At 44.6% G+C, this 12,149-nt stretch overlaps 1 protein-coding gene across 12 annotated transcripts in view; it reads right to left on the bottom strand.

The window, feature by feature from the left end:
- Prkcb (protein kinase C, beta) overlaps positions 1 to 12,149 on the bottom strand; it is a 331,348-nt gene that overhangs the window by 65,557 nt on the left and 253,642 nt on the right. For all 12 annotated transcript variants that reach the window (XR_015664618.1, XR_015664941.1, XR_015664781.1 and 9 more), the window contains 1 exon segment: positions 237 to 410. Coding sequence is in view for 9 of the 12 variants with exons in the window: in XM_087624875.1 (XP_087481001.1) it covers positions 237 to 410 (174 nt within the window). In the remaining 3 variants the exon portion in view is untranslated.

Raw genomic sequence — 12,149 nt, 5'->3', positions numbered from 1 at the left:
TGGATTGTCTGGGTATTAAACGATCTGCCTGAGTTGGGACAGCATTTGCCCCAGGGGACAGTGTTCAGTTGCAACATTGGGAATTGTCAGCTGACTTCTGTGGGCCCAGCATCCTTTAGTTTCCACAAGGCAAACAGCCCAGGGATCTCCTTGGGATGGCTACTATTAAGAAAGCATTATTGGCCCAAACCCATGGAAACCCTGGACATGGCTACCCTGAGCACTGGACCCATTACCATGGTCTGGAAGCAGGAATGGAGCTGAGTCAGGAATGGGGGCTTCCCAGGCAGGGCCAGCACCCTCTTCTCCACCATTGTGCACTCCACATCGTCATCTTGGATCACCACATCTTTCTTCAGGATCTTCACGGCATAGAGTTCATCTGTACCCTTCCGCTCTGAGAGCATGACCTGGGAAGGACAGCAAACACATCAGCTCAGTTAAAAGAGACCTAGAGGACAACCATGGGTACCTGGAGTCCATGCAAATCCAATCCCCGCTTTGGAAAGACATGTTGTTAACCCAGAGACAATGAATAACACTTTGCAACCACCTCACACTTTGAATGGTTAAGTCCTATCAATAGAAGACAGTCCTAGGAAAGACGAGACTTGTGTTGAACCCTTTGGCACATTCATTGATGACAATGGCAGCCAGCATGGCTAGAATGACGACCACCACCATGGAACCAAATTTCACTCTCTTAACTTGAAATCTTCAAAAGGATCAGACATGCGGTAGATAATCAGTAAACACTAACAACACAGGAATGAATGAATGCTTGGTGACACCGGGTTCGAGACACTCTCTCCTCTATTGCTTCATTGTGTCCTGTTCTGTAAGAGCCTGCTGGGAATGTAGCAAGAATGAAGCAGTCATGCTCCCTCACCCTGAACACACGGAGGAAGAGAGTAGACAACTATTGGATTAGCCGAGGTAGTGCTTTAACAGCCTCACCTGCTGTCTTGGGGCTTCTTCCTACCAGATGTGGCCATAAGCAGGGTCAGCAAACCAGGTGGCTTATGGACACAGTGTCATTTTCATTATGGTATTACTATCCTTGCTCTTGACCCTGTCAGAAGAACTATCCTTGCATGTGCTATTTTCCAGAGGGCTCTTGGGAAGTGCAGGCCTGGATCACATTCCAAGGAGACCTAGCCTTCCTTAGAAGGCTTCCTTGAGGACAAAGTGATCTGACTGGCCTATTTGCTAAAGACACTATGCTATCTGTTTTGTGTGAAACGCTCATCAGCACCATATTTTTGAGTGCTTATCGATGTGTCGAGCAATTATTGGGTTTTTTTTTCCTTTGTTATCTCTTATTTACTTTGCCTAAGATTCTAGGAAGTAGACACTGCTATGAATCTTATAAGAAACTGGGACATACCTTCCCCAAGTACAACTTGGAGCAAGGGCAGGATTTTAACTTAGGTTTATGTGGTTAAAGTTCCTGCCTTTATTAAAATGTTAATATTAATATTATGTTATTGTATGCAGGTACTGGGGTGCCATGGCACACATGTGGAGGTCAGACAACTCTCAGGAGTGGGTTCCCCTTCTTCGAGGGATCCAGATGTCAAGCTCACCCCGTCAGGTTTGCACAGCAAATGCTTTACCAGTCTGAAGCCACCTCACCAGCACAAACTTCCTGTCTTTAAAGCTAAGAGATTAAGACTAAAGTGCTCAGTCCTGACGCAAATGAACAAGGCAATGCAGCAGAGACTTGGGACCACACAGAGTATGGAGGGACACCAAGGAGCTTACAGAAGGGCCAGCAAACCCACTCAGCTCCTGTCCTAACAGAAATGGTGCAACTGGATTCAGTCATGGAAGCTCCTAGGGTTCAGCATTCACACACTGAAGCTTTCAGGCAGACCTCACCAACTTTCTTGAGCTCGCCCAGACTCTTACTTCTACTGTCTCCTCTCTCCTTCCAATCACTGGTGGCCATGGGCACTACAGACTCAGGGTCATGTAGGACGCTTTAGGAAGAAAGCTTCCAGCACAGTTTCACCACAGTGTGCCTTTTCTCTGCCTCTGTCTTCTACGGAGCTGCCCATCTCGGTGGCTGTTACCTGTGTCACACTGACTGGGCCCTCAGAATAGCTACTGGATTAGGTGGCAATCCAGTTACAGAGTCAGGATGAGTCTTTGGTATAGCCCCTCTATCTGCTCTCTACATGGTACTCAAGTTCCTAGCCTTTGCCAAGGTAGGGACAATGACTAAAGGGAATCAATGTCCTGAGGCAGAGAATCAGGAGGAGGTGGGGTTTTCTGCTCTCTGATTGCAGAGAAAGCTGGGAGAGAAGAAACAGGGAACAGTAACGTGATCTGGATTGGATGCAAGGGAGTGGAAGGACCAGGGAAGGGAGGAGAACCCCTACCTGAGAGGCTAACATGTCCTGTCACACCCAGACCTTCATTCACAATTCAGGACCCTCTGTCTATCCTTAGTGGAGAAACTGGAAGCGACAGCATCCAGAACTAGGGCACAGTGACACAGCGGAGCCCCCTCGCCTGCTCTCCTGTACCTTTTCTACGTTTGTTTCTCAACGGCTAGACTGACACTTGCTAACTGTTTTTAAGAATCTGGTCACCGCCTGGCACATCCCAGACACTTGGTTAATGCTTACACAGGAGACAAAGACAGCAAAAGTCAAAATGCAAATCATTAGCCACAGAACTAGCAATGGCCATGGCCACATCCCCCAGCCCCTCCCCCCCCCCCCGTGTTCCTGAAGTGAAAATAAATCTCTTATTAATTGCATCGAGCAGTTCCTGGAGCTTCCAGAAACTTTAATACCAGCACAGAGGGCGTGGGTTGTTTGCCCAGCTGTCCCTGCGTCTCCAGGGTGAGGATTCCACACAGATTGGAAGGATGTGTTGAAGTAGCGTTCTTATCAAATTCCAAGCCACATCTGTTACCCAAGAATCTTCAGGGAGAGATGTGATAAATAGCAGAACCCCAGCGACAGCAAATAAAATAGAGAAAAGCAGCCCAAGGGCTCCCTGGTGGGAAGCTTGTGGTGATGAACTTTGCTGCCAGATCCCAACGGTGAGGTATGCCCGGCATCCTGGCCTCTGGCCATGGAGTGGGTAGTGCTCAGCAATGGTGAATGTGTGGATTTGAGAGTTAGAATGCCTGATGTATACCCAAGGTAGGCCATAAAGTAGCTGTGTGACATTAGGAAGTTCACTTGGCTGTTCTGAGCCTCAGTTTCTGAATCTGTTAAATGGATGTGCCCAAATAAAGGCCTCAGCTGGTGCCTGAGACAGGGGGTATAAAGTGCAGCTTAACTAGCACTGATGACCACTTAACATGCAGCACTGGGCTGTTTTCCAGGTCGGGCGCAGCCAAGAACAAAAAGTGAGGTGGCTTCAAACAGCAGAAACATAGCCTCTCAGAAATGTGGAGGCCAGAAGTTCAAAGTCAAGATGCTAGCAGGGTCAGCTGCTACTGAAAACCAAGAAAGAATCCATCCCATGTCCTCTCCCAGCTTCTGGCAGCTGCCAGCTAGCCTTAGTACTCTTGGCTTGTAGATACACAGATCTCTCCAATTTCTACTTCTTTCTTCACACTGTGTCCCTCCCTGTTGTCCTGTGTCTGTGTCCCAGTGTTCTTACAAGGACACATTACATTAGGGCCACTGTAATCCAGAGTGACCTCATCTTAACTCAATGCCATCTACAGACATCTGATGTCTGAGGAAGGTCACCTCCACACAGACCAGGGTTAGATTTTGAGGTTGCTTGTTTGTTTGTTTGTTTGTTCGTTTGTTTGTTTGTTTGTTTATGGATGGTGAGAGGGAGGACAGTGGATGGGATTTTTAAAGTCCTTATCTTTCCTGAGAAAAGCCTGAGGGATGGCTAGCCCGTGAACCAGGCTCCCATGGTTGCTTTTTATCAGCTCTGCTTCTGGTCTTCCTAACCCCAAGCTCCCCATACACTTGCAACCCACACAGCCAAACGATGCCTGAAGAGCTCAAGCCAGCTAGCATCACTCCCTCTGTTTTCCTGAGATAAGACTTCCTACAAACCCCTCTATCTCTCAGGTGGCCCCAGCCTTCAGGACTACCCCAGGGTTTCAAGCTTCTGCCCTCTGACCTCCTAGTGGCAGCTCACATTTCACTGTGACACCCTCCAAGTCCTGACTGCCTACCTTCCCTAAGCATCAGTGTTCATGTCAAGGACATGGCTTCATCTCTCGTCACAGCACTTTTCCTTTGTGTGTATGTATGTATGCGCACATGCATGATGTAATCAAGTGAGTGTATGTGTTCTCGTGAATGTACTCGTGGAGGCCAGAAGCTGTTCGGGTATCTTCCCCACTTTAGTTTTAGTTTTTGAGACTGGGTCTTTCCCAAACACAGAGCTCACAATTTTGGTTAGATTGATAGGCCACTGTGCTCTAGACATCTACCTCTAGGGATCTGCCTGTGTCCACCCATCTTCAATCCCCAAGGCTGAGATTGCAAGTGCATGCCGCTATGCCTGGCTTTTATATGGATTTCGGGGATTAGAACCCGGGTCCTCAGGCTTGTGGAGCAGGTACACCTTATCCACTGAGCTGTCTCCCCATTCCCCTCATGGCACTTCCCTCCGCACTGATCGTCAGCCTTATCTTTCCCCTTTGTGAGGTCAGACAGTTTGCCGTCGCTCATACTCCTAACACCCAGCACAGTCAACGGTGAACCAATATTTGTTCACTAATTGAGTTAACAGATCCGAGTGAGAAAAAAAAAAAAAAACAGCTACAACTCCTAGATCTAGGTCACTTGCTCAGGGCTTCAAGTGCTTAGAACTTGGAATTACTTAATGTGTGTAGATGACATCACTCAACCCATATTTCCCAAAGAACTTGAGAGACTATTCAAGATTATGTAACACAAACAAGGGAATTGTGTGGCCCATAAACATACCTCAACACGGATGGTTATAAATGATTATACACTGTGTAGCCAACACCTATGTCTGTGTGTTTCCATACAAGTATGTGTATATAGTACATATTTTAATGCATTATTCTGCCTGCCTCTCCTCTCCTCCTCATCCTCCCTCCCTCCCTCTCTCCTCGTCTCTCTTCCTAGAAGCCAAAACAACCAGCCATACACGAAATGTAATAACATTGGTATTTTCTATAGGGAAAGTGATTTTGTTTTCAAACAGAAAAGCATGTTCTTCCTGGAACTGAGGTCTGAAGACAATTCCTTCCCTGCACAGAGCTTTGTACACGCAGAGGAGTAGTGAATGGTGTTCTTACCATCACTCCCATAATGGGTCAGAGGAGCAGGAACAACACATGCAGCAGCGTCAGAGGCCGAGAGCTGGCTGTGCTGGCTGTTACATGTCAACTTGACACAAGCTGGAGTTAGGTGAGGGAGGAGGGACCTCGACTGAGAAAATCCCTCCATAAGATCAGCCCTCGGGCAAGCCTGTAGAATAGTGCCTTCATTAGGGACTGATATGGGAGGGTTACCCCCATTGTGGTGGGGCTACCCTTGGACTGGTGGTCTTGAATGGTGAAAGAGAGCAGGCTAAACAAGCTGTAGGGCACAAGCCAGTCAGCAGCATTCCTCCCTAGTCTCTGCATCAGTTTCTGCCTCCAGGTTTCTGCTTTGGGTTTCCCTCCTGACTTCCCTCAGTTATAAGAGTGTGGCCTGAGAACTGTAAGCCGAAATAAACCCTTTTCTCCCCAAGGTGCTTTTAGTCTTGGTGTTTTTTTATCACAGCAATACAAATTATAACTGAGACACTACCAAGCAGAGATAGAGAAAGGTTTCAACCTGATGACTTCTGCTGGCACACATGCATCTAAAATGAACAAAGGCATGCTGGGAGTCAGGGTCCCCGAATTCTATTGAGCACAAAGCGTGTCAGTAAAGTGTCCAAGCAGCAATCAGAAGAGAAGGGAGGTGAGTAAAGGATTGAGTTAAAGCTCCTGTACCTCAATGAAGACACCACAGGGAACCTGTGAGGCCTGTGCCCCCACATCCCTTAGTAGAAATCTACTAAGTGACAGACGTGTGGCAAGGTTGGGAGCCTAAATGGGACATCGTCCTAAAGCTGTTGTTCTCTGGATCTGTTCTCCTGTGTCCACGGAACATGCTAGAGAAGCTCCTGGCTGTTGAGAGGATAGTGTAAAAATCAGAACTGCTTTCTCCTTTGATTGTGCCTGGCACAGGACCAAAGACCCCTATCTTGGGAGCTTGTGAAACATTTTAATGTTTTTAAAACCACAAGGGGAGAAACTCTGGGAAGTGGGGTTGAGGCAAACATTCTAGTATGCAACATTAATGCGTTTGACTTTATACCAATGCAATCATAAGACACATCTTTAACTCTTTTCCATGGAAAGAGGAAGAATATGCTTATGCCACTACGAGCCTCTGGTAGCCATTTTGGAAATGCTATTTCAAAATTAGGAGTGCTGCAGCTGCAATCCTGGTACTCAGGTTTCGCACCACCTGCTTGCAAGAGCTAGAGTCTTTACACTGCACATCAGAATTCTCTGCAGGGCTTTTCGGAGCGGATGGTTGGGCCACATTCCAGACCAATTAAATCAGAATCTTCTAAATATCTGGGTGCTTCCTGTGAGAGGACTATGGTGGGGGAGATGACAGGGAGGTGAGCTGCCCAAATCCATCAGGATGTGGATAATGGTCAGGATCTTAAATGTGGGCCAAACACTGTCCAGTTGCTCTTCCAAGGACACTCAGTCACTCAGGGACAGGATTTTGAGAAAAATCTAGATGCATCCTGATTCTAGGATGAAAGCTAACTTCAGCACCCTTGCCTTTGCGACATGGTAGACATCATAATGATCTCTGTCTCAAAAGAATTGAATTATGGTGCCAGTGGACTTTGAGGATCCAGAAATTTCTATCTAACAAGAACTGAAAACTTACACAGGTACAAGTTCAAGGTCCCAAGTTGCATATTCAAATTCTGTCTTTGACAAGTGTTTTTCTCTGTATTGTTGGGAAAGTTAGTTCAATTTCTTTGTCTCTGTTGCCCCATCTAATAGAGAGACATAATGATATATTTTTCCTGGCAAGGTCATACTGAGACTAAATGACATAACACAAATAAAGACCTGTATTTTGCACCAAGTAAGCATTAATTATTAAAGCAAAAAGAACAAAAAGAGTTCCTTTCCTGGATATAAAGGATTCCTTCCCACGTTCTCCATATACATGAGAAAGACAAGATGAATTGAAAAGACAGAATTCTATTGTAAAATGTGCTCTGGGAGGTCTTGTGCAAGGCCCAGAATGAAAGCCATGGCCCCAAGGAGAAACCTGTATCCCCTCTAGGGAGTCTTAAAAGGGTCTTGTAAAGGAATGTACATACTTAGTAGCCAACGGAGCTTTCCTGTGGAATTAGCAGATCATCTACTAATGTCTAAAATTCCAATGGAGAGCAAGGAACTATATCCCTCAATGTCCAGGCCTCTCAACTTCATGGTGTCTGCCATATAGACATATCAAGATCCTCCTGCAGACTGGATCTTCAAACTAATGACAAAGAGAGGGGTTTAAACAACCTCATCTTTTGTGGTGGTCAACTTTGTCAATGTGACCTAAAATAGAATCACCTGGGAAAAGTGACACTATCTATGGGATATTGTCTTAATTAAGTTAAATGATATGGTAAGACACAGTCCAGTGTGGGCAGCACCATTCCCTAGGCAGGAGTACCTGAACTGTCTAATCGTAGGGAAATCCAGCTGGACTCAAGCAAGCAGGAAAGCAAGCATGTAGGCATGCATGCATTTTCCTCTCTCTTCTAGACTGTGGATATTATGTGAACAACTTTCTCAAGCTCTCACTGATGATTTCCCTGCAGTGATGGACTGTAACTTGGAATTGTAAGCTAAAATAAACCTATTCTTTCCTAAATTGCTTTTTGTTAACCTACGTTATCACAGCAACATCCTTTATAACCAAAGACTTGGAGTAGAAGGAAAAAAATATGCCAGCTGGGATTTTCTTTCAACATGCTATCTGTGGGGATAAGGCAGTGACAGAACCCAAGGACTCACAGAGCCAAGGTGATGATTCAGTGATGTATAGTTTGTGAAGAGTGTCACAAAGTGACATTCAGGGTGATGCTGACTTACTTACGAATCATACTTACGAATTCTTAATTTATGAGGCCTGCCCATTCTTGGCTTCACTCAGCACGAAGATGTCTGAGATGTTCTATACTACCTCGAGGTTCTTGAATTCTGATCTATCAAGGCATATTCCTTTGGCTTGAGTTTTGGATCAAATTTTCTAAGTGTATGTGCACACTCATGCACGTGTTCAATATGTAATATATGGTGGCTGCTCCAGTTTAATATGAAGTCACGTGACTCAAGGATCTCAGTGTGTTTGCCTCAACCAGCAGGGAGGAAGTTAGCAGTCTGATTCGGGGCCTTTAATAGCTTGTTTGGAGAAGGTAACCAAAACGGCTTAGCTTCCTGAAGCGAAGCTCAAAGGAAAAGTGGAAAATGGAATAATGAGGAATTGTTGTGCACTGGAAGTGGGTGTAGACCTGGGTGGAACCGAATCATTTCTTCCATGCAGTTTTCAAGTCTGCTCGACAAAGAGATGAGAGTCACCATGCACGGTAAGGTGGGGGACATAAAATCAACCACTCCGTGGTTCTTATGCAAGGCTTCTGCAGATGAACTAATCTCTCAGCTGAGCATGATGGTGAGCACCTGTAACCCCAGTACCCACGAGGCTGCAGCAGAATTCAAGGTCAGCCTGGACCATACGATGAGCTCCTGTCTTGAAGCAAATAAAATTTCTTTATAAAATAAAAAAAAAAACTACAAATCTCTTTAGTAAAGCATAGACCTGTGACAGAAATGAGCTGATTTTCATGTCAGCAGTGAGGGTAGCAGGTGCAACCAGAATTCAACCTTTTCGTTTCTTCATTACTTTTATTGTGTGTGCATATTTGCATGTGTGCAGATACACATGAACAGATATGTGGAGGCCAGAGGACTGTGCTCAGGAATTGTCCCTTTTGTTAGCTGGTTTTAAAAGAACACATGCCCTTTTTATTTGGCAGGCCTGCTTATATAAACGCCCATGTGAGGAAGCTGTGGCACACTGTGTGAGCTCATCTGGAGGATACACAGTGACTGTGGAAGTCACCGTAGTGTCATCCCTGCAGAAAGTTCAGAGCTTTTTTACTTCATTTTATTTTACTTTATTTTTAAGCCTCTCTCTCTCTCTCTCTCTCTCTCTCTCTCTCTCTCTCTCTCTCTCTCTCTCCAGCCTCAAACTTATGATTCTTCTGCCTCAACCTCCAGAATGATGGAATTATAGACAAGTTTTCATGATATAGCCCTTGCTGGTCTGAAACTCAATGTGTAGATCAGGATGACCTTAAAATAAATCATAGATATCTGCTTGCCTCTGTCTCTTGAATGCTGGGATTAAAGGACATATTGGTGCCTTTTGTTTTTGAGACAGGGTCTCTTACTGGTCTAGCTTACTGGGGAACCACCTGTCTCTACCTCCCATCAAATGTACTTCCCCATGCCCAGATGTTTGCTTGATGGCTGGGGATGGAACTCATGTATTTTGAGTTTACCTGGCAAACACTTTTAGCAAGTGCTATCTCTTCAGCCTCTAAACCTTTTTAAATGATGCTGTGGAGATCATGCTTTAGGTTTAATCTAGTTGCGTTTTTACCCTTTAGACAGACAAAGCTAGAAACTACGGAGGGAAGTTTAGAACTGAGGTCCTTAAAGACTGGTCATATCTGGCTCCTGCAAATTCATTAAACAAAGGCCACAAAAGAATGAGAGGGATGACTTCCACTGGCGGTAAGAAAAAGGTAGAGAGTGAACAAGGAGACTTAAACCCGAGACTGTTGCCTGTGTTCCTGATGAGGATGCTTGGTTGAGTCTTAATAGGAAATGCTTAACTGAGTTACAGTAAGAATATGTAGAAGTGTTATCTCTACCCTCGAGGCTACATCACCTCTCATTACTGGCATTATTAGAAATGCATGGATTGGTAATAGATACTGAAGGCTTCTTTTGAGCTAAAAATAAACATTAGTTAACTTGAAAGACCTTATGCTAAGGGAAACAAGCCAGACATAGAAAGACAAAAAACTGTAGGCTTTTATATGAGGAGTCTAAAAATCCTTAAACTATAAAAGAGCTGAAAGATGTTCACTAACAAAAACTGGGGTATGGGCAGTGTGGAAATGGGGAGACACTTACAGCTTCAATTCTAAAGTTAGGGAGATTTCATGTATGCCACATACAAAGTACTGGACTGTATACTTGAAATTTGCTAAGAGAAGCCTTAAGAGTTCTTGTAAGAAAGAAAGAGAAAGAGGAAGAAAACAGAAAGGACTGAGAGCAGAGATGGCAAACAAACAAACAAACAAACTCTGAAACATGTCTGGCTTAGTCATTTCTTTGAGTTGTATGTTAAGCTTGACAAAAGCTAGATAGCTAAAATAAAAACAGGTTTAATTTCACTGTTTTATAGATGGTTCTCTGGAAAACAAGCCAGTAATTGATGCCTTTTACCAAAAGACAATGAGATGAAACTCTTAAGGGTCTGTCATTCATTTAAACAATTAGGTGGCACAAAGAGAGCCTGTTCCTTTATAATCTGATCTGCCTTGTGAGCACAAAACTGGCTTTGCTGTTGATGTGACAGATCACTGCTGCTGGAGCCTGCAGCTTCTCTGGGGCAGGGTACAGGAGATGCTGTGAGGACTTACTGGGTTTCACTCTACTCCCTCTGCAGCTTGACTGCAAGTCTCTCACTGCCCGAGCCTCTATTTCTGCATCTCTAACCTGGAGATAACAATAACCCTACCTCATTAGACTATGCTGCAAATTAAATGAGCAACACTAGAAATACTAGAAATACTCACATGCGCTCCCAGTGCTCAGAAGTAGAGGACTGACTTCTCCAACAGTGCACACAATGCACAGTACAACACTGGGAGACATGGATGGGGTGGAGCAAACCGTGCCTCCTCTAACCCTATGTATCATCCTCATTTGAATATCCCAAATACCTACTCTGGGTATTAGATGATTGCAGTCCCCTGGTTTCTGCTACCATGATTTTTGTACAAAAAGTTGTAGATGTGTCGTGCTATTAGCACATCACTGTGAATTTCTGATGTGGTAGGAAGAGATGCATAGATGGCAGGAGAGGAACTATGGAAGTTCCAAAGTTGAACTTGAGAGTACCATTTTCTTAAGCCATCCAATTGCTTAACTACTGAGTTACATACCCAGTCCTTGAGCTCTATGAGAGAAAAGTCCCACTATGTAGATCAAGTTGGCCTTGTGCTTGTGATCTCTTGAGATCTGGCTTTACAGACATGTTCCACCATGCCTAGATCATTAAACCCTGTGCAGATTCTGTGTTCATGGGTCGGGGATCTTCAATAAGATGGCCTGATTTAATACTGTGTATTTACCCTTAAAGAATCAGGAAGTGTTTAAAAGAATATATAGGCCAAGAGGAAAGTTTTCCTTTGATCTGTGGACCACAGAAGTTAGTCATTCCTACTCTCCTGTTAGAGCCCTTGTTCATACCAAAAATGCTCTCATAAAGCATGTCTTTATTCTGCTTATGTGGCTGCCCCTCCTTCTTGGGCACAGGCAAGGATATCATTAGCTTCTCTTTTCTGGCATTTTAGAGTTCTAGAATAGCCTAGATTTAGGATTTCGACACAGAAAAGGCTGAAGGAGGCAGTACTGATGAACAGCCAGGGAGGGGGACAGTAATTGGAAGGAAGGTGATGGGTGAGTTCCCTTGAGGCAGAGACATAGTTGCTGGGCTCTTGTCAATAATCCATCTTGCCCTGCCTTTGGGCATTTCAGGATGAACAGCTGGGTACCACATCTCTCCATTCCTCAACATCTTTTACTCTCCTGACTATCTATCTGCAACAGATGAAGCATTTTAAGCTTGAAATTCCTGATAATTTTCCTCAGTGTAATTAATTTTGTTGAAGACCAAAAAAAAAAAAAAGGACCTTATCCTCTTTTGCAATTCACTATCTTCAGAAGACTGAAGCGTCAAGTCACTTTGTCAAGCAGAGACCTGGGAAATCGGGAAAAGTGATTTAGAAAGATGAGCCTGCACGAATCATACCTCAGTCAGAAT

The sequence above is a fragment of the Rattus norvegicus genome, chromosome 1, assembly GCF_021556685.1.
Source record: "Rattus norvegicus strain SHRSP/BbbUtx chromosome 1, alternate assembly SHRSP_T2T, whole genome shotgun sequence".
Lineage (NCBI taxonomy): Eukaryota > Metazoa > Chordata > Mammalia > Rodentia > Muridae > Rattus > Rattus norvegicus.
The sequence above is the reverse complement of the archived record's forward strand: the minus strand, read 5'-3'. Positions and strand labels throughout refer to the sequence as shown.